At 45.0% G+C, this 22,616-nt stretch overlaps 1 protein-coding gene across 4 annotated transcripts in view; it reads right to left on the bottom strand.

The window, feature by feature from the left end:
* Positions 1 to 9,063: 9,063 nt before the first annotated feature.
* GRIA1 (glutamate ionotropic receptor AMPA type subunit 1) overlaps positions 9,064 to 22,616 on the bottom strand; it is a 304,809-nt gene continuing 291,256 nt past the window's right edge. For 3 of the 4 annotated variants that reach the window (XM_065873662.1, XM_065873663.1, XM_065873664.1), the window contains 2 exons: positions 17,232 to 17,366; positions 9,453 to 9,653 (listed from right to left, as the gene is read on the bottom strand). In XM_065873662.1, coding sequence (XP_065729734.1) covers positions 9,453 to 9,653; positions 17,232 to 17,366 — 336 coding nt within the window. Of the gene's footprint in view, positions 9,654 to 17,231; positions 17,367 to 22,616 lie in introns of all 4 variants that reach the window. The other variant, XM_065873661.1, reaches the window with a different exon arrangement.

The following is a 22,616-nucleotide window of genomic DNA, read 5'->3' as shown; positions in this document are numbered from 1 at the left end:
TGTGTGTGAAGACAGAACCTCTAGGTCACAACCCATTTTTTTGAAAGAAAAACCAAAATGATTGTTTTTTATGATCATAGTTGCAAGGCAAGATGAAGAAAGGGCTAATGGCTATTTTATTTTTTAATATAGATAATTAAATGAAAAAAATCATTTTTTCCTCCCAGAATTGTTTAGATAACTGCTTAAATTTCCACTTCAAACGCCATGTACGTCCAAGCTCAGGCTTTTGCGCTGAATGATCAATTTCTGCTGTCTCTTCATGATTGCTTTTTTGGATAACTGCATTAAAACAAGGGCTTTCTAAATGTAAAAACATGACATTTGCCTTCAGTAACCGTTTAAAAAACTTTTTTAATTAAAAAAATTTTTTGATCCCAATCTCCCAATTCACCCCCCCCATTTTCCCCCTTAGTGTCCATACATTTGTTCTCTACATCTCTGTCTCTATTTCTGCCCCGCAAACCGGTTCATCTGTACCATTGTTCTAGATTCCACATATATGCGTTAATACGCGATACTTGATTTTCTCTTCCTGCCTTCAGTAACCTTTAGCTTTCCATTTGGAATTCTTTGCTCGCCTCCCTGTGCCTGTCCTGTCCTTCAAGTGCCTCTTTGCTATTCCTATCAAAAGGTACTATTAAGAAAAAACCTTGTAACAGGCATTTAAGCACAGTTTGAATTTGCCAGATATTTTTGCCTACCAAGAGCACTTGCAAAGAAACTTAACTTTGTGGAATAAAGGGCTTTGTCCTGGATAAGGAATTTTGGGAACACAGTAAACACCAAGGAAATGTTTTTGGTTGGGGGAGATTTTTATCACAATCCTGAAGTCCCGCCATCTAGGTATTTGCCTGCTTTATTTAGATTTGAGACTAGTCTTGATTATAATTTTAGCTGCCTTAAACCAAACAAACAGACAAAAAGCAAAAAACAACCCCAAAACAAACAAACCCCCACCTTCCTCAGATCATGGTCCACTTTATCCAGATACACTTAACTAGCCCTACCTACAGGGCTCGAAAAAAAAGCCAGACATTGAGTTGTAGGGTTGTTTGAACGTGAGAAGATCTCTTTGCTGCATGCAAAGTACCCTGGACTTTGAGCCAGGACAGCTAGCTTCTAGCTAGTCTTGGTCTAACCAGGAACTTATTTGACCCTGGGCAAGTCACTCTCCAGGGCCTCAAGTTTACTTGTTTATAAAATATGGTTGGATAAAATAATGATTAGATGGTTTCTAAGGTCCCTTCCAACTCTTATTAACTGTTCTGACTCTCATTAATTTATGTAAAACACTCATCCAATGGAAATGCAAGTCTCTCTCCCCCAAGGACATGTGAGCATGAAATCAGACAGTGCATGTAAAATGCCCAGCCCAGAGCAGATGTTCAACAAACCACCACTAATTACTGTACCACATGGTTCCTGTATCTTGGTGTTTATGGACTGATGTTGTGTCCTGTTTGCTTTGTTGGTAATAGCAGCCTTATTGTGACAGTAGTCCAAACACACATACATAGAATTCTTACCTAGAGCCAAGGATCCCCTGCCATGTGATGCATATAAGATACTATTGTCAACATTTCCCATGGGTCAAAAACCCTAGTCCTTTAAGAATTGAGGAGAATGTTTTGCTGAGGCAGGAATGGTGAACACGTTGCAAAGCAGCTGTCCTTCCTCATCTTGTGTTCATGGCTTGCTTTATGAATCCATCATCATTCCCTTTTACTGAGTACAGACAGGGCCCAGAGCCCCTCTCATCACAGTGTCTTTGGTGGCACGATCCCTCTTGGTGCCCTAGAAGTCACTGGCTCCTTCTCTGGTAGCTGCATGTGTAGTCAAATGCCACCCATGGGTGGTGGGTCTCTTTCCTTCTGGTAGTGTCCTTCTGGGGCTTTTTATTGGACTCTGTCATGAGGACAGATGGCTTCCTATGATTTGTTCCTGTGTTGTAGGAATTACCGGAATTCTAGGTGGTTGAATTTCTCCTTCTGCCTCTGGGCCTCAGTTGGCTCAGGTATGGAATTGGGGTGGTCATTCTGCCTCACAGGCTTCCTGCCGTGGAGATTAAGTGAGAGGTGTGGCGTGAAATGCCTACACTGTGCCTGGCATATAGTAGATGCCTAAAATATGTTTCTTGCTGAACTCAGTACCTGATACCTGAGTGAATTTCTTTCCCAGCCCAGAAAACTTCAATTCCCTACTTCAGGATGAGTTAAGTAACAGCTCCCCGCACGCAGTCCAGCCTTCTCTTTGCTTGCCCTGGCTGTGTGGTACCAGCTGCATTAGGAACTTGTCCTTTTTCCCAAACAGGCCCTGCCTAATCCTGCCTTCATGCCCTGGCTTGTTCTGTTTCCCCTTCTTTGAAGGTCTTCTCTTTTCTCTATGGCTGTGTAAGGTCTACAGGCACTCAAGGCCACACACACATGGCGTCACCTCCTTCCCTGATTTCCCCAAAGAGCATTTCAGCTATACGTCTCCCATTCATCAAGTCGTTCAACAAATGTTGATTGAGGATCACTTATGTACCAGGCGTTGTGCTGAGGCAGACAAGGTCCCTGGTCTTATGAATGCATCATCTAGATGGGAAGAGATAGCCTTCAGAGTTCCCTTTCTAGAAGCTGGAAAGGCACTTTGCCTTTTTATCCATCTACCTTCGACCTCATGTTATACTTAATGTGTTTATGAGTCTTATTTTTCCTTTCTGTCAACTCTGCAAGAGACCGGACTATCTCTTATTTGCTTCTGTAGTCCCCATGACATCTGACATCTACCTGTGGATATGGGTGCTTGTTGCCTGTGTTTGTTAGAAGCAAGCATGTATATTCTGGGATTAAAAATTAAGCTTTGGGGGAATAGATAAGGCTCACCCGTAGGTCCCTCAACAAGTCCTGGCTGTAGAGTCGCTTGTAAAAAGAGACTGGCCAGGGTGTGAGCCACTTCTGCAGGCAGAGACCTCTGCTCTCTCCTCAGTCACAACTGTCAGCTCTGTCTAGATGCCTGATGGACTCACCAGCCTTGGCTTCTCGGCCCTGTCTAGATTTACACTGTGGGCTAATCTCCTCTGGCCTCAGCCTGTTTCCCTAAAAATCAGTTTCTTCCTTGTCTAAATTGATGTAACTGTTCATCTTCTCTGATGGTTCACCTGACTTAGAATCCTTGATCTTTTTCTATTCAGGCTTGTCTCACTATCATCCGTATCCTGACATGCTACTGAGATGCTATAATTACAGAAGACAGAGTTTCTTAACCACAGCACTATTGACATTTTGGGCTGGATAATTCTTTGTTGTGGGAGGCTTCCCTGTGTGTTGTCGGATGTTTAGCAGCATCCCTGGGCCTCTACCCACTAAATTCCAGTAGCAACATCTATCCCCAGTTATGGTAACCAAAAATATCTCCAGACATTGCCAAATGTCCCAGGGGGCATGGCATTGCATCTGGTTGAGAACCACTGACCTAAGGCTATACCCAGGGATCTTTGAGGTCAGTTAGATTAATCCCCCTTCTCTCATTTCACAAAGTCACTGAGGCCTAGAGGAGGGAAATGAGTTGCCCAAGATCGAACCACAGATTGGCAGTGATGGAGGCCATAGACTTTGTATCTTTTCTATCTTAGTCCAGCTTAGTCCACCTTAGCATGGTGAAATCTCCTTAAGAGACAGTGAAGTAAAGTGAAAAGGTAGTGACTTTGGAGAGAGACAAACTGGGATTAGAATGGAGATCAAGTCATTGGTTGGCTGCATGACCTTGGGTTCTGAACCACTCTGAGCTTCCATTTCCTCACATGCAAAGGAGGGGTGATAAATTCCCACCTCACAGAATTGTGTTGAGGACTAAACGAGATGTTTGTAAAGCTCTAAAATCTTAGCTGGTATGCAGTTAATCTAAGTAAATGCTGGTTCCCTCCTCCCTTGTATGTAGTGCTATAAAAGTGGCAAGCATACCATTGAGAAGTAGAGTTGTTGCCAGCAGGACTCAGTGCCCGTGGAAGATAGGGCTGATAGGCAGTGCTTTCCAGTGGACAGTGTTAAAAATGCAGGTAGTGGAATTTGGTGTCTATAATGGAAACAGCCAAGTAGTTTTCCAGTTTGGAAAATAACTGGCTGTGTTGAAAGCTGACTCATTTGACAGAGCGGTTTCCTCTCCCCCTCTTTCCTGAGGGTGCTCCTCTGATGATTATATCTTATCTCTTAACATCCTGTGTCTCTTTCTTCCCCCAGAAGAATGTTATTATTACAGACATGCCTAAAGGGTAAAAAGGAGCATTTAGAGCCCAAGTTGAGGACTATATCCTAGCCTTCCCTTGTATCAGATGAATATAATGGTATTTTCTCTCCTGGAGATTTGACTGCTATCGGGTAACCTGGGTTCTGGTGTTAGTCTGGCCACAGACAACCCTAATATGATGCTTTGAAATTTTCACAGTTTTCATGATGAGCATTTTTTTATCCCCAGGGTGGCCTGATTGTAGTGGTTCTCAATCCTGGCTGCACATTTTAATCACCTGAAAGTTCAAAACAAAACAACAGCAATGAAAGGGTGACAACCGTGCGTGCACGGTTGTGTATTTGGAGATGCATCTTGGGCATTGGTGATTTTGTTTAAAGTTCCCTACGTGACTCCAGTGTGCAGTTAGGGTCAAGAGTCACTGCCTATTTTGACACCAGATGTCCCATATCTTTGATAGGAAGATGAGGCTCAGGTAGTTAATTTTCTTATCCTAGGTTGAAAAGGCAGGAGGAGGAGAAGCCAGGTATTGTGAATCCTGATCTCATCTACTGGCCTTTCCACTTTCCACTCTAGTACATTACTTCTCTGCTCAGGGTGTGATCTGGAAACTTCAAGAAACAAAACTTGTTTGAAAATTATAAAGCACTATATTAGGGTTATTTGTCAGTGGCCAGACTCACACTAGAACCCGAGTTACCAGATGGCAGTCAAATCTCCATGATCCCAAGGGAGAAAATGTTATTCTAGTCGTCTGATAGGAGCAAAGAAAGTGGCTTCTTACTCAAGAACCTCAGTTTTCTTATCTGTAGTGTAGGATAGGATTGGACCTCCGTAGATGTGCTTTCCTAGAGGGAACATTAGCATTTGGTAAGGAAGGAACTTGCCATCTTGTCTCTCGATGAGGACAAGTTGATTTTTGACACTATTTTAGTGATATTCATGCCCACTTGCGTAGGGCCTTGTTGACCCCCTTTTAGCGTGTATCAGAGTGTAACTCAGCAGATAACCTGAACAGGGCTGTAAAAAGTGCAAAGATAAAAAGTAAGGAACATTAGAGCCTATATATTTCAACTTTCACACCAGTGGCATCTCCTCAACCGGGGTTTGTTCTGACTCCAGGGGCAGCCTAATCCTACCATGGGGATACTTTGAGCATTGAGAACTCCTTGTTTAGTCCCAGAACTGATCCTGGTCTTGTCCGCACAGAAAGCTAGCTCCACTTCCCGGAACAGCCATGAGGATCCTTCTCCAGGCTGACCCAACTGTTTTGCAGGGGACCTGCTTTTCAGTCCGCTTTCCAACCTGCTTCCTGCTCTTTAGCCTGGATCTATTTTAAAGGAGCCCAAAGTGACTCTTCCTCCCCTTCTCCTTTTGGGCTAATCCTGTCTGGATTAGTGATCACTCATGCCCCAAGAGGATAGATCGGCTTTCCCAAAGGTGTGGCAGGTGTAGCTTGAATCATTCTATTTTCGGTAGCTCTGGTATTACAGAAAGGCAGAGAACTGTTTGCTTGTGATTTTCCTGTCCACCACGTATCGTAACCTGGTTAACAGGGAGATGAGCAACGTAAAGCCTTTGGATTCCAGGCAGAATCTCGGCTCTGTTACTTACAAGACTGTGAGGAGGTTGTGATATCCCTTTAAGTGTGAGATTCCTCATTTCTTAGCAGGCCACTGTCATGATATAGAAGATATGAAGTGTGCTTAACATAGTAAGTGCTCAATGCATGGTAACCTGTGCTTGTAGCCATTATGATCATTATACCAACTATTTGATGGTAAGGTGACAGAGATCAGTTTTCTCCACGTGGCAGCTGGTGCTAAGGGCTTCTTCATTCAGAAGCACCCTAGATGCTGGAGGTGACTGCAGGTGGGTCTGAACAGTGACTGGAGCTTCACACAAGTCTGCTAGCTTCTTTCCCTTCCCCCAGCCCTTTTAAACCATGGCAGTCGCTGCCTGAAATGCCACTGTTATTTGAGACCTCTGACCCCTGCTAATGTGCAGAGTCCTCTGGGAAAGAAAGCACTTGAAGCCGTTCTTAATCACTGGTATTTAAGTGTCAACAAATGAGTGGAAGAATAGATTTCAGGCAGGAAAGGGGGGTCATGTGGTCTGAGGGCCAAGATTATCTATTTATAAGGCTGGTCTAGATTTGGTTTGGTTGTGACCTGCACATCACAAATATACCTGGACTCCAACTTGGGATGTCTGGAAGACATCCCCTGTGAGCCATCCAGTTCCCTAGGGGTACCGTGACCACTGCAAGTCGAACCCTGTTCCTTATGCAATTGGAACCATGGCCCTTGAAAACCAATACCATTCTGTCTTTTTGTTGCTGTTACCTTACTTGGAGATGAATAACTCACAATGATCTAGTTCATCTGAAATGACTTGTTTGAAGAGCTGTTTGTGAGTCAGGAGTACTGGTCACCACTAAAAATGCACTGAACTTAGGCTTAGCAAGAAGAAAATAACAGTTTAGAGCTCTGGCTTCAGAAATGGCACAAAAATGGAATGGACAAATATGAAAAGTAGATAATGGATCCACAGTGATTTAATTCTTGGTGATATTTTCATTTTATGCAAATACCAAAGAAAAAAAACCTGGTTATTTGAAAGAAAAACAGGAACCAAGAAAAATATTTAGTGTTTGATCAGCAAAAATCCTTTCACACATCTGCCAAGAGAGTTAAAACAAATACAGATGGTAAATAAAAGGCCCAGGTACCAAAGAGCAAAATTTAATGAAAGCCAGAACTGTTAAGTATGGATTCCTGTTGAGAAAATGTCAGTCTCTTTCAGAGTTTTCCCGTTGCTCTATTTTTAAGAAAAGTGTAGTAAAAATACATAATACAAGTTAACTTTTTTCTTACTTTTGTTTTCCCCATCACCCCTCCATCGATGAAAAACATCTTCTGCTGGAGTCTTGGACCCCCACATAGCATAGACCCTCATTTCTAGCATTGGTGGTCTCTTCCTATCAGATCATGTTACTGGCGAGCTCACTGGCTGAAGAGGCATCTTACCAGGCCAAAGGCAAAAGGTCTTTGAAGCAAGTTGATGGTAGAGGGTTATTTCCAACTCCTCCCAAACGCAGACTCCCTAATGGTGGCTCATATCAGATTCTGCAGTGGTAGGTTAAGGGTTGGGAAGGATCTGGTGAGAGGTCAAGGGATGGGGAGGACACCAGCTGGCAGTAGCAAAAAGTGACAATCCATCTTGAGGGTCCTGCTTCACGTACCATGCCCACATTGACACGTGAGAGACTGAACAACAACACTTGAGTTGAAAGGGCAAAGAGTTTGATGGTTCTTTGCTATGGCTGATGAAAGGAGGATGGAAGAGACATAGAGATGGTGGGTGTCACAGAGAGAATCCACAGATGAAGCCAGTCATGCTGCCTCCACTTGTAGGTAGGCACCAAACCTTTAGTTTGTCAATTGCTAATGATAACCCGTAGCAGAGAGACTGGATAGAAGTAGGGAGTAAGGGAAAAAGCCAGAATATGGTGATCAATGAGAGCTGATGACACATGGCTACGCACTGAATCATGCACCTAGGAGAGTGGCTGCTGGAGAGCTGGAAGCCGATTGCACCAAGAATGAGAGTTGGGATCTCCAAGATAGCTATGTGCCTGGACACACCTCCCCAAGACCCCAGCCATAGTTGTAGTCAGCCTGGATTTCTCTCCATAAACCCTGTCACTTCTCCAATCTTGTTTTCATTCAGGTTGTAGTCACAAACCATGGGCCTGTTGATTCTGGTCATTGGAATACAACGTCCTCATTCTTTCTTAGCCAGGGGGAAGGTTGGCCTCCTTGGGTGAGAAGTTGGGGTCAGGAATCTTAAGGTCCCCCAGTGTTATTATCAATGTATTCCATCTCCCTATCCTCCTTTGAATCATTCAGCCTGGGGCATTTTACTTTCTAAAGATGACAGGAGGTCATCTGGCTACCTGCTAAAACACCACTTTTATATGGACCTAAAAACTCAAGTTTCCTAGGTCACCAAAACTCTAAGATTCATACTTGGTCTCTCAGTCGTAGGACAGGGCACACCGTGGAAGGTTCTATTGCTTGTGGGCTTTGATGAAGCTTCCTCTTCCAAAGTTCTTCCATCAGCTTTCTTTTGCATTTAGCTTGTATAACATTTCCCCCCCACATCAGATGCTCTGAAGAGAGGGTCTATTCTACAATGGGGTTCCTGCTCAGATGTCAAGCAAATGACAGGTGAGAATCAGGGGTGCTATCTCCTGGATGTCAGCTCTTCTCAAGGCTCTACGTGGTTCAGGAGGCCAGTTGCCCTTCAGCCACCAGAGTGCCTTTAGGCTTGAGCGTAGCAGAAGGACACAGTCCGCATGGCTGAGCTTGACTCTGTGAAGAAGCACACCATTCCACCGAAGGCCTATGAGATGGCTGTTACACATTCAAAGAAGCTTTATCTGAGCCTCTGGCAGTAACTTCACGAGTCTCTTCTGACTGCACACCTGCCTTTACCTTCTCCGCCACCCTGGGTCTGAGTTGCTTCATACGTGTTCTCAACTAAATCAGTGCCTAGGCAGTGCCCTGTGTGTGGGAGGCAGCCCACTCCTGCAACAGCATCGGTCTCCACCCCACGGCTTGGGGCCGAGGTGTGGAGGGGAATCTGGGAGAGCTCCCATGATGAATTCGTTTGAAAATTGCTTTTTCCTTTTGCTTGCTTGTCAGGTGGAACGAATCTTGAATCTCCAACCTGAAAACTAAACTAAAAACTAAACTAAAGTGGGATGGGTAGGGAGTTGGGAGTAAGAAGGAAAAGGAAGGGGCCTAACAGAACCTGCAAACCATGGATATTAATACGAAAAAATATATAGTGCACACACTAAGACGCATGAATAACCAAATTCAAAGAAAACAGGACAGCTTTCTCATTAGTGCGCCAGTGACTCCACGTTCAGAGACACAGGCTCTATGTAACAGAGTTATTCTCCCCTTATTGCAGTACAGTGTTATTTGTCATCCTCACTTAGCAAAAGGAAAAGGGTGAAAGAACATCAGAAAAGGAAAAGGGGCCGCAAAATGTTTTCTCAATTCTTCAGGAAAATCTGTTGAATCATCCTCCTTGTGGTCATGGTGGTTGGTGGCGGTGGCATTTCATTTTGTTGTTTTTGGCACTGAGGGGTTTGGGATGGAACTGGGGGAGCCTGGGCATACTCCGCAAGGGGTCTCCGTCTGCTCCAGTTACAATCCGGTGGCTCCCAAGGGCATCCCTGAACTGTGGCTCATGCAGGGGATCGATTGCATGGACTTGGGGAAGTCATGGCTGACCACCCGGCCGTTCTCTCCACTACCGCCACCACTGGCTCCTGCCCCGCTGTTTCGGGGGAGTGTCGATGTCCGTATGGCTTCGTTGATGGATTGCTGTGGGATCAAACAGAAACCCTTTTCAGGAGGACCGGGGGTTCTTCCCCAGGTCCTTGGCAGTGATTGGCAAGGAGAATGAGTCAACACTGGACTTAAAATGTCACCCCACTCTCCTCCCCGTCCAACTTTTTTCCAAATGTGTAATGCTAGTCTTGACTTCCCTCGAACCCGCAAAACTGTTTTGTGGCTCTGGACAAGTCTGATCCCCTCTCTGGACCTCACATGCTCTTGGTTTAGTGAGGTGTGCTGGATTGGGTGATCTCTAAGATCCTTTCCTGTTCTTATATTCTGTGATTTCTAAAGGTACAACAGATCCATGGTAGTATTGATGATAATAAACATAGCAACACGACCAAGTAGAAGACTCTAGAAATGGGGTTTAGGAAACTTGGGTTTTAGCCCTGGTTCTGACATCAGCTAGTTGTGTGACCTTGTGCTTGTTTCCTTATCTCTCTAGACCTTTTAAATCTCCATGTTTGTCAAAATGTAATTATCTATGTACCTACTGATTCTATTAGCAAGAATGGTACTATACTGCATGAAAAATGAGTTGAAATGTTAACAGAAAATTGAGGGTGTATCACTGTTAGCTGAAAATTTAAAACTACCTCTGATCAGAGAAAAATGCTATCCTACCTCTAGCAGTATGTGTTAAGGGAATGTTGGACTTGTTTGAATAATACAGTCAGCATAATGTAATTGGAAAGAAGCGTGTGCTAAAGAAAGTGAGAATGAATTCCAAAGATCAATATCTGCACGTCATCTGCTTCCCATCAGCACATGTCATGTAACCTGTACTTCTAAACCGACACATCAGATCAGTGCTACTGATTTGTGAAGGCTTGTGACTTCTAGAACGTTGGAATTCTAGACGTGAAAAGAACTCCAGTGATCACCCCAGGATCAGATGAGTTAGAGAGAATGGTTAAGACTGCAGTCTGTAATTAGAAGCATATCCTATTAGACAAGAGGAAGTGTTCTGTTCCAAGATCCTTTCGAGAAAGAAACTTCATGACATGAAATTTAAACCCTCTTCCTATCACTTCCAACTTCCCGTTGAAAGATACCTATAGAAATTTTGAGGTAGGGCTTAGTTTCTTGGTGGGAATCAACACAGAGGAGAATGAGTTGAGGGGTATATGAGTTGAGAGGTTTCTAAGATCAACCTACCCATCCTTCAAGACTCAGTTTGTTCCTACCTCCTTGAAGTTGTCTTAGACTGCCCCAGCAAGTCCTGCCCCCGACCCCTGCCAGTACTCATGCATTATATATTTGCTCGCAGTGATTCTGCTTCAGGTATGTAACTTCCGTCTTCTTTAAGAGAACTAAATGTCTGGAGAAGGGCAAGGGCTGTGTCTTCTCAATCCTTAGCTACCTGCCAGCGTGTCTAGCATGTTGTTAGAGGCCCCACAGATATCCTTGAATTTGTCTAAGAAAAGCCAAACACATAGGGCCATTCTCAAAAAGTTGATGGCTTCCTCTTTTGCACATCGGCATGATTCTAGTGATCAGAGAAATCAGTCAACCTGCTGTGGCCTCACGGATGTAATCAGGGCAGTTTTGACCCAATTGTTACTCTTTCTGCTATACTATGCTGGGAGGATCCTCTTATTACTGGCAGTTCTGACAGTGTTTTAAAATATTCTTTCTTTTAAAAAAATCCATGATTCAGACAGATCTGCCCCATATGATGCTCCACCCACATGGGTTCTGTCTCCTCTTCAGACTCCTGGATGTGATTTATTTACATTCTGCCTGGTTGTCCTTCACTGAAGAGGAAGTGTGACCTGGATAGCATTCTTCTAAGTCAAGGTCACATAAACACCACTGTGATGCTCTATGGGGGAAATGTGAAAAGAAAACATGATGAATCCATGGTTACTTATTCTCACTTTTAAAATGTTGAAAAGAAAATAACTTTTTATTTTTGTGTGTGGGCAGTGTGGAACCTTCTATGGATTAGCTTGGAATGTCTATCTTCTGATTTTCCTTTGCCACACCCCTTCAATTAAAAAAAAAAGTTTAAAGTTCATACAGATCACCCTGGGCTTTGTTTCTCAAAAGGTCTCACCTATTTCCGTAATATTCCATGGAATTTGGTGGTACTTGACAAATTCACCTTAAAGGAGAAGGCTGGTGTCATAATCTATTGGTGCCTATCGAAATCTGAGATAATTTAGCCAGGCATGTAGCTAAAACCCTCCAAGTTCATGTCATTGAGAATTTGTTTTCAAGGAAGGTGAAGGATTCTCAGAGGTCACTGACTCCATACTGACATTGATGGTGGGGATTACCTACTTACTGGTTTTCTTTCTAATCTCAGGAGAAGGGAGGAATAGAGTCAAAACTTTGGCGTGGGAAGCACTGCTAAAAATGGCTATTTCACTAGTTCTCAAACTTGGCCACATGTTGGTATCATCTGGGGAGTTCTGGGGAAAAAAAGCACTGATGCCTGAGACCTACCCCAGGGATGCTGACTTAATAGGTATGGTGTGTGGCCTGGACATGTGGAGTTTTAAAAACTCCCCAGGTGATTTTAATACACAAGCAAGGTGGAAATACACTGATAGAGCTGATTTCACTTTATAGAGAAACTGAGGACTTGTTACTGACTTGTTTCAAGTTACAGTTATCTGTGACCTAGGGTCAAAGTGGATGACCTCCTGACTGTGTGTCCTTCTCCCCCCCTGTAGCTAACCAGTCGTAAGCTGATGTCATTTCTCCCCTTGCCTCTAGGAACTGAGGTTCTCTCCTGTCCATCCTTGACATACCAGCCATTCTTTAAGTTCATCCTTATAAGTTGTTTTTGAAACCGATACTCAGGGAGAAAAGGGTGAGTGAAAGGTCCAACCTCAAAGTCCCCCAAGTTGGTGCTTCAGAGACTCATTTCTCCAACAGTGATTATATCCTAACTTCTCAGCTACTTGCTTTTCTAAGAAAAGTCTGCCCAGCCTCTGCATGTCATAGAACAGCCTAATAAAAGCTCAGCCCTGGGTGATGACCTCATCCTAGCGTGTGGTGTGTGCTGAGAGCCAGAGGGACCGCCTGCTGTGGAGGTTGGCCCCCCCCTCCACCTGACCAAGTCACTCAGCTGTGCGTTAATTGCAGGGAAATGTGCAAAGCCTCAATGTGTGGTTTCCACACAGCCCATGTCAGCACAGCCACTACAATTATGAAAAGTCAGTAGGCTCTCCTGGGGGTGGGAGTGGCTGGGGATTATTTCTTTGGGGGAGCAAGGTGGTGAATAATAAACACCCTGGTTGTCCTTAATATCAACTAAGGGCTCAGGTTCCTGTCTGTTTTCCTGGGCAGAGGGGAGGGACAGGACATCTGAGACTTTATTCAATTTGGAGTATGTATTGGGTTTTATATTTCTGCTACTGTATGACAGTTTCAATTATACTGAAATGTTGTGGTCACCTGAAGTCCCTCTCTGAGTCCCCAACTCTCCCATGCTCTCCTTTTCCCTCAGTCTTCCTGTGCCCAGTCTCCCTGGCTTTCCACTCATTTCTGGGCAAGAGTTCTGGTCTTTGGCTCTGTGATACTTGTGCATCCTTTGGTAGCAGTTATCTTCCCCTGGTTAATTCTTTTCCTGTTTCAAGTCTGTTAAACATCAGTTTCTCAGGGAAACCTGTCTGTCCTGCCCCACACTCCATTCCCCGATCAGGACTTGAGAGCATGGACCTTTTTCTTCGAACACTCATTGAACATAAACGTATTTGCTTGTTTCTCTCTTCCAATTAAATTCTCAGCTTCCTGAAATCAGAAGTTGTGCCTGGTTTGTTCCTGACTGTATCCCCAGCGCTGAGCAATGCCTAGCAGGCAGTGGTGCTCCGTATGTCTCTGTGGAAGGACTGCCTGCAGGGTGCCCTCCCACCATCCATCCCTGTGACACTTGTTCTGTGTCCTGCTCATATGACATCGAAGGGGAAAGGGTCTCAATAATGCACAAGCAAAGGATCATATCCCATGGATGGCCTCAACAGCTAGATCAGGCAAACCTAAGGATAAGGGCTGCATCTTATGTCTCTGCACTGTGGGTGGGGTTTTGACGGGAGGTAGTAGGTGATAAAAATTATCTGTTGCCATGTGGTTGGGGAGGAGAGAGAAATTTATGAGAAGTAGCTTGGCTGGTACCAAGAGCCCAGGCTATGCAGGGGCTGTGCTGGAGGTCTAATTCCTGTTCTTCCAGCTCCGAGCTTATGTGACCTTGTTGGAAAAACTATTTAGCTTCTCTGAACCCATATTTCTTCATCTGTTGAATTGCAAGAACAGGGTTAATGAAAGTGTATATAAAGTGCTTTGAACATGGAAGTTACTGAAAAGATATCTTTCCTTTATTCCTTCCTTTCTTCTCTCGCCTTCCTTCCCTTCTTTCTCTTTTCCACCCCCTCTTCCTCTTTCTTCTCTTTTTCATGCAGAGCGGGGGAGGGCTCCTTATACACTCTTGAGAAGTAGGAGGCTGATCATGAACTAGGTTTAGGGGCTCCAGGTCTTAAGAGTTGGCCACATACTGTGACTAAGGAAAGAAACAAGAGGGAAGATTCTTGCCAAAGGCCCTGGACACTGTCATTATGGTCCACTGTGTGAGGCTGGAGGCTGCACTTCTGGAAAGAGTTAATCTGCCTTTGGAGAAGGCAAAGTACAGAATAATAACGAGAACTGCAAACCTGGAAAGTCTGAGAGGCAAGCAGAATGTGATCACTTATCTCCTTTGGCTAAGAGAGAAGTTGATGGAGCTTTGAAAATTAAGGGTTGGGTTAACTAATAAGGACCGTAGAGGCATCTTTTCTGCAGGTGGAAGATTAATAATTCTATTAGGAGCCTCGGTGAGTTGGACAGAAGTTATGCCAACCAATGGAATCAGCTATAGAAGATTGTGATGAAAGACCTTGCATTAATGATTCTAAGAGATCCTGATGTTGGCTCCTGAGGAATTCGATATTTTCTTTGGAAAGGGAAGGGTGAGAATGTCTCCCAGAAGTTGTGACGTGATTCAGTGGCCTCTTAGAAGGATTCTTGTCTTTACCTGAATGTTGTGACTTCAGCAGTGAAGGTCAACATTGTACAGGTTTAAGAGAGGATCTTAGTCATTAGCCACCCTGGTACCACCACCTGGCACTGACTATGATTAGTGGGACATGGTCATCCCATAGTAAGGGCCGGAAGTCCAGCTTTTCTGCTTGGGGATGCCTGGTCTCATCAGATCTTGGGAGTACAAACAGATGGGAACAAAAGCACTTTGGATGGTGTTGTGTGTGCTTCCAGGCTGGGCGGTTTTGATGGTTGTGTTTGCTTAACCTAACAGCAGCTCCTTCCAATGCCTCACTTCATCCTCCAAGAGATTTTCTCTAGATACAATTCCATGTTAATTTTTACTAATACCCTATGTATGTGGGATGTCCAAAGAGAAATCAGACACACCTTCTTACCTTAAGGAACTGACAATCTCTGTAGCTTAAAAAAGCCTAGGACATATAAGTAGGGGCTATAAAAGGGAAGTCTTAAGGAAGCTGTAGCTGGCCACTAATAATAATATATTATTATTATAAATTCTAGTTATTATTATTTATTGAGGGCTTACTATGGCCCAAGCATTTTGCAGAGCCCTTTATATCAGTTTTTTCATACAAACCACAACAGTTTTATCAGGTCTATAGTACCACTAGCTCCATTTTATAGAAAAGGAGGATCAGAGAGCTACTGAAACTTGTTCAAGATGACACAGTTAACATGAGGAACAGGCAAGATTTGTGGTCAGACATTCAGTCGCCAGAGCCTTGCTTTAGACCCTACACTGCAGTATGTTCTAGGGGAGTTCCTACGATGGGTACTGGGCCAATCCTGCGACACTGGTTTGTGTCATGGCCCATGGGGAAGGTTTTGGAGGGTTGTAAAAGTTGTGCTCACCCAGTTCGTCTCCTGTTCCCCTTGCTGCCTCTGGAGTAAACTTTCCTCACTTTGGAGGGTAAGATAGGAAAGTCTTTAGGCTTATGTTTTGGATGGAGTAGGCAAAGAAAGCTTTTTAGGTTCTAGGAGACTTTGCTGTGTCCAGCCAAGCTCCTTGGAGGTCTGCACTGCCTTTAGGATCTGAGGCCCATGCTTTTGCTGTGCTTTGTCCTTTCTGAGAGGACCTGGATTTGAATGACCTGGTCAAGGGTAGGATGGAGGTGCTCCTAGGTTCCCTGGCTGAATACCATCACATTACCATCCCTTAATTATTTCTTGTTATTATATCTTGGGAAGTTGCCTTTTAAATGGGTCCTATGGGACAGAAGACAGGGAGAGGGATTGACCTGCATAAAGGCGCATGGGTGGAAAGCATGAGATTCTAGGAGAGCAAATCCTACCGATGAGTCCTCTTAGTCTAGTCAAGCGAAGGTAACAGCCTAGGGTTCATTGTTCAGAATGACTGTGCTTCTTTCCACTTCTGTTGGTTTGAATCCCACTTGTCCTTCTTCTTAATTTCTGGTTCTTCCTAGAAGCCTCCTCTATTTCCTCCCTCCCGGATATCCCTATAGGCCTTCCTCCCTATGTCACAGTTTGGTTCCCTGGGTAGTTTTTCTGTGTCACTCTTTGTTAAAAATGCTGAAGGTTACAGATTGTGTCTTAGTGCTCTCTTCCTCCTCATGATGTCTTGCTTATGTGTTGCTCACATGAAGAACACTTCCTTCCAAAAATATTTTCTTACTGAAACTAAGTGATGACATGTGAGGGGCCTTCAAGGCCATGTAATCCAAACTCCCTTTGGATACTTGAATCTATAGCCTTGTCAAGAATTACTCAGCCTCTGTGTGTACCTCCAGTGATGAGCTGCTGGCTGCTTATTGGGATAATCCATCCCATTTTGGGGTAGGTAGCTCTGAAAGAAAAGTAGATCTCACTTACTGTGTTCATATCTGTTCTCCATAGCTTTTCGTCCTTAGTTCTTGTTGTATACTTTGGGACCCCACAGAACTAATATGTTTTCTTTCCCCCCTGAAAAATCTTCATGTTTTTACAGACAGCTCTCATATTGTCCATAATTCTTCTCTTTTCCAGTTAGTTGCCTTCAGCTATATTTGATGTAGTTTGGGGTCATCAAATTAATGTGCTTACCATTCTGGGGGGCATGATCCTCTTTGCCAAAGTCCACCTTACCATATGGTGGCTAAGGAAAGACCTCCCTCACCGAGCATGGCAAGATCATCCACCTTGTAGAGGGAGGATACCAACCCGCCCCCACCCCACCCCATCTTGGGAGCTACACTTCAGTTAACGTGACCTCAGGGAGAATCTACCTTTGTAGCAATCACTCTTGCCTCACACTATCTTGAATGCCCACTTAACCGCTAACTTTTCATCTCAGCCCCCCATCTCTGGCTGATGCATTTGTTTTCTCAGGCCTTATGTTTACCCTGACACGTGCCATCTTCTTTCTTCTCTCACTGCTGTGTCTTTCCCTGTCACCTTCCTCAAAACAGCTTCCTGTCATCCCATGCCTCGGATTGACCTCAACCTCCTGCCACTCCCCACCCTTTTTAGTAAAAGAACTCCCAGAAAACCCAGCTGTATCACAGAACAAGTTAGGAAAAAGGCCCGGGAAGACGATGCCACCTTCATCCGCTTGGATTCGCTACGCGATTTGTAGCAGAACTCGATTAAGGCAACCAGCATGGCTAGTCCAAGTCCTCCGATCAGGATGTAGAACACGCCGGCCACATTGCTGAGGCTCAGAGCGCTTGTCTTGTCCTAGGAAGAGGAGGGGGTGGGGGGAGAGTCAAGTGAGCCATGGGGCTAGAGACCATCCAAGAAACAGCATTTTAACACACATACACTCAACCCCATCACCCTCTTTAACATTCACAATAGTTGGAAAGGCTTTGTATTTATTGACAGTGTGTTAAACATTTCCCAGGAAAAAATGTATGCGTGTGCGAGCATATGTGTGTATAACAATTTTCGAGCATCCCTGTTTACATTTAATGTATAGTTAGATTTCCCCTCCTCCCCAATGCACGTTTGAGGGTGGGAGATGACACAAGAAGTCAGGGCGGCTTCTACCAAGATCTGCACGCTTGCGCTTACTCCATTCTTTCAGGAAACTGTGTCCCTTCCTTTTCAGCTCAGTTCCTGCCCCCCAACCCCGTGGCTGCTCAGCAACGCATTGGCCTTGCTTATTGTTTATGCCTGTGAGTGTTTTTCTGCGAGTTGGTACTTAAAATGAACTTTCTCCTAGATGTGCATTTGAATTCAATTTAATAAGACAGTTATTGTATGTATAATAAAGATCAACAAATGTATACCTTTAACTTACTGTGCTGAGTCCCAATTGAGGGAAAAAGGAAACTGTGGGGCTTGTAATAGAAAAAAGGCACTGAGATAGAAAAATGGCTCTGTTAAATCCTAATAATTATGCTTAATTGGAGTCATTTTTCTCGTTGAGGTGCTTGCTGAAAAACACTGTAGGCAGACTTGGGTAGCTGAATTTAGAAAGCTCTGTTGCCTGGGCTAAAAGATCTCGCACTGGTTCCGGATGAATAGGATCGTGGAACAGGGTACTTAATTCCTAGAGTCCTGGGGACAAGTGTCCATGTTCAGTAGGAGGTGGACAGAGCTCATTTCGTGGAGCCTGAGAAAGGTCATCGGTTAGTGAGACCATCCCTGAGTTCTGTCACCTCTAGTGGGGTTCAAAAGTGGGGGACTGAGGGACAACATCTCCCCAGGTGGTGAGAACAACCAAACAAAACTGCTGGTCATGGGAGAAGGTCATGGCTTGGGGAGAGGGGGATCAATCAAACTCTTGACACAGGCAAGAGAACATCTTTAAATCTTAGAAGCATACTCATCCCCAGATGTCACAGTGGCTCGAACACCTTTGTTTATATTGTTTGCTCAGGTACAAATTTCTCATCAAATCAAAACGAAATGCACGCCTCAGCTGGCACAGGCACATGGCATGGTTGGGAGGTTGGTTGGTGGCACTGGGTGGGATAAAGCTTTTACATCTCTCCATGTGTTCTTTTTCAGGTGGGGTTGTAGGCGAGCCACGCAAAAGGTGAAATGTCATGTCCTAGGGACTCCTCTGACATCTGCCTATTGGAATCTGGGCGTGGGGAAAGGGGCCAGTAATTGACCAAGTCAGTGGCCTCTGCCCTAGTTCTACTCGGTGCATTGTACAGGATTCAGCAGGGCTGAGCTTGGGGACTGCAGCTGGCAGATAGCAGCATCCCTTCCCTCCCCAGAAGCAGCCTGGGCCAGCAGAGCTGTAGGATTATCTAAAGCATACCCCTCTGGTGGCTTCCTGTATTGCTAAAACAGATGGTTCTTGAATATGGGTTACGCTTGGCAAGGCATAGTCTGGCTTTGGAAGCAGTGGAAATGATTATTCAAAGGGGTAGAATTTCTCCTCCTCTGGTATCACGGCCTGATAAAGGAAATGTGCAAAAATGAGTTGGGTGCTTGGTTCAAGAGTTGGCTGAACAAATTAATTCCCACTTGGCCTGATTTTTCAGAATGCTCAAAATGTCTCCCTCTTCGTTGTTTGTGAGTTCTGTAATTCTGCTGGAAAGTAAGTCTTTAGAGTTCTTGGAGGACTTACGGTTTATAGAAGTTCCTATAAAACTCTTCTGTGTGGTGGGGAGGCATGTTAATATCTTATCAGCTCACACCTTAGAGAAGAGTGGTTGACAGTGAAGCTCAGAGAGAATGGATGGGGAGCAGGCCTGGGGGAAGGTGGTAGACAAGAAGGCTGGGAGGAAAGGCTTGAGTCCCGCTGACTTTACCAGCTGATTAGCCTTTCAGTAGCTGAAGTGCATCTTGCCTCCTGGTCACCAAAGTGGTTTCTGTTTCCTTCCTCATGGTCTTTGCAAGTTCGCTTTGGTTGTGGATTGTCTTCAAGGATAAGGGAGTGGTGGGCATCCTTTTCTTTTGTTACTGTCTTCAAAAAACCTTAAGAGGCCATCTGCCTCCCTGAATGTAAAAGGTGGAATGTCCATTTCTAATATATCTTGGAAGGAAGTATGGTCAGATCTTCATAGGGAAGTGAGAGTAGGAGGCATATTCTATGTATCTGCAGAAGGAGGAAGATCCAATGACTGAGAATTTGATTGTATCTGGAGGTGGAGAGCATCCGTCACTTCTGAAGGAGGTCTCTCTGGTCCATGGGGATGGCAGTGTATGTTGGTGAGTGGACATATGCCACACAAAGAGGGCAGCCAGATGGTATGGGCACTGCCACCTCTTGCAGGACACAGTGCTACTGATCCTTCTTTATGTTCACACAGTCCTGGGAAGACCTCTAGAATCAAGGGAGCACCTGGGCCCTATCACCACCAGTGTCAGAAAGCAAACTTAGATGAAGCCCTACTGTCTAAATTTGGCATAATTTGATAGGATTAGAATGAAGGGCTGATCTTGGTGTCTTCTTAGCTCACATAGTTGAGGAGTTTACATTTAGGCAAGGTTTCTAATTTCCCTTATGTGCGCCGTTGGCTTTTTTTTTTTTTTAAACATCTTTATTGGAGTATAATTGCTTTACAATGTTGTGTTAGCTTCTGCTGTATAACAAAGTGAATCAGCTATACGTATACATATATCCCCATATCCCCTCCCTCTTGCATCTCCCTCCCACCCTCCTGGAAGCCCAAGGCCATAGCCTTCCATTGAGCTGCCGTTAATGACTCTCTTCGACTACCTCTGTTGGAATACGATGGGTGTCCTGGGGCAGGAACAAAAATTCCTTTTATTTAAAGGACCAGAGCTCTGATTCCTCTGTATCCATATAAGAGGGGACTTTCTGACACATTTGTGTACAAACAGCCATGTTCATGTTTCATGAGGAAGCTACATGCTTCCCAGCTTTGACCAGGGAGACGAAAGACAGAATCCTAGTCTCCCTGAGCACCCTCTGGGAGACCCCATTCTCTTCCCCTCCCTTAGCAGCTGCACTCCCCAGAGCCAGGCAGCTTGTTGGTGGGTGTGAAAAACTCACAACTTATCTTCTGCCAGGAGTGGGGAGAGTGACAGTACTGAGAAGAATGGCAGGTGCAAAGAAAAACAAAAATCCCATCTTGTAGAATTGTTGGGCTTGTTGTTATGGTGACGAGGCCCCTCCCTTCATCTGTTCCCCTTAACCTGTTGTCTTGTTTTGTCACCTTCCCCATGTGCAAAAGAGATTTTTTTCTTTTTCATATTTTTCCTTGCTCTTCCCACATAATGGGGGACTGTCCCATACTCCCTATGTGTTTCTGAGCTAACATCCCTTCCAAGAATGCAGAGATGGCTTAAATCGTCATGGGCAGGGTTGAGCCAGGTCTGAGGCAGAGAGACTTGATGCTTTTTAATGGCGTAAGTAGGAAGTTCTAAGGAGAAGCCAAGGTCTTTGGCCATAAGACCAGTCCCTCCTATGGAGACTGGTGTTGCCCATCACGTGAGGTCTACTAAATCTGGACCAAGCTTCAGCTTTCTCCAAATGCTTCCGTTCCTTCTTTTCTTCCTGGTGTGAGAGTTTGAACCCCCAAGAAGTAAAGGCTGCAGCTTCTGTTTTCCTCTGCCTTCCACAGATTTTCTGATGTGTGTACAGCTGAAGTTTTAGGGGCTCTTGCAATCCATCCCATGCTGAATCTGTAACCTGACTTTGCCTTTCAGGGCCATGAGAATAGTCCAACCTTCTTCTACCTGTTAGCCTTTCTGCTCCAGTAGGCTTTCTTTTGTGCTTTTCCAAACCTTATAGTTTTGGCTTAGGTGCCATTTTCCTGAGTGGTTGGTTATTTCCTGGGAGTGGAGACTCAGTGGTTGGCCAAGCTCACTCACAAGCGAGGACCAAAGTGGAGGAGTTATGGGAAGGTGGATTTGATTGAATTAAAGGAAGACCTTTCAAATCAATAGAGCCGTCCAAATGTGGAATGCCCTGCTATGGAGAGTGGTGAGTTCCTCAAACATGGATGCATTCAGGAAGTAGCTGACGAGTTCATCTAAGGGATTCAAGCACTGGACAGAGAGTTAGACCAAGTGACTTTTGACATTCGTCCCAACCCCCAGAGATGCGAGGCAGCTAAGGAGTTCCTAGAGGGCCTGGGATCATGTCTTTTATAAGTTCTCCCTAGAGACTAACCTCTTTAGGGGATGCAAAAAAAGAACTCATGTTAATTGGCAGCTTCTGCTGTTCCATTTCCAATCTAGGCCAGTTCCCCAGCCTGCATAATTTCCCCAAGAGCAACACAGGATGAGAATTGGCCCATTGTACTAATAATTGGCAAGGCAAATTCTGCGAAAGTGAGGGCCGTGAGGGCAGCTCTTCTCAGCAGTGTGTGCTCAGGGACCGGCTCCTGTACAGTGCACCGCAGAACCTCCTGACTTGAAACCAAACTGCAACAGAGAGCTCAAGGAGTCCATGTGGGTTGTGGAAGGGAACCCAACTGCTGGCGGAGGCCTCTTCCCGAGTGGGAGGAATTTTCTAAAACAGAGGCACCAGTCTGAGGGTCAAGTGGGCGTCTGCATAGGGGGCCTTTACCCCCTGTGAACTATCTGCTGGACTGTGCATTGGAGAGCTGGGGTCTTGTGTGTCCGAGGAAACTAGCGGAGCTTCTGGCTCATGACCCCAGAGACAGTGTTTGAAAGGAAAAAATCTTTGTTTCTGTCTAGTTCCTCATCCTGGGGCAGTGATGGGAGATTTAGGATGTGTGGCTTAGGGACACTGGGCAGGGCCTAGTCTCTGATCTGGGTCACTGCTGTATGTTGGACGTGTCATCTTGGAGCACACATAACTCCCAGGAGATGGATCCTGAAGTCACCGGTTCTCTCTAGGCCATCGCCTGGCTGCCTTACAGAGACTGGGAGCCCTGACCCTGTGCAGGATGCTTGGCTGGAGCCAAAAGTCTCCGTGGTTTGGGGGAGATGGACTGCCTCCTGCATCTCTTTGTCTCAAGGATTTTCCTCCCATCCTTGTCGCTCTGACATTGCCTCTTGGGGGTGTCTTTAGTGCAGGAGTCTGCAGCGGGT

Source organism: Phocoena phocoena, chromosome 3, assembly GCF_963924675.1.
Source record: "Phocoena phocoena chromosome 3, mPhoPho1.1, whole genome shotgun sequence".
Taxonomy (NCBI): domain Eukaryota; kingdom Metazoa; phylum Chordata; class Mammalia; order Artiodactyla; family Phocoenidae; genus Phocoena; species Phocoena phocoena.
Note: the sequence above shows the minus strand (reverse complement) of the source record. Positions and strands in the feature narration are given on the sequence as shown.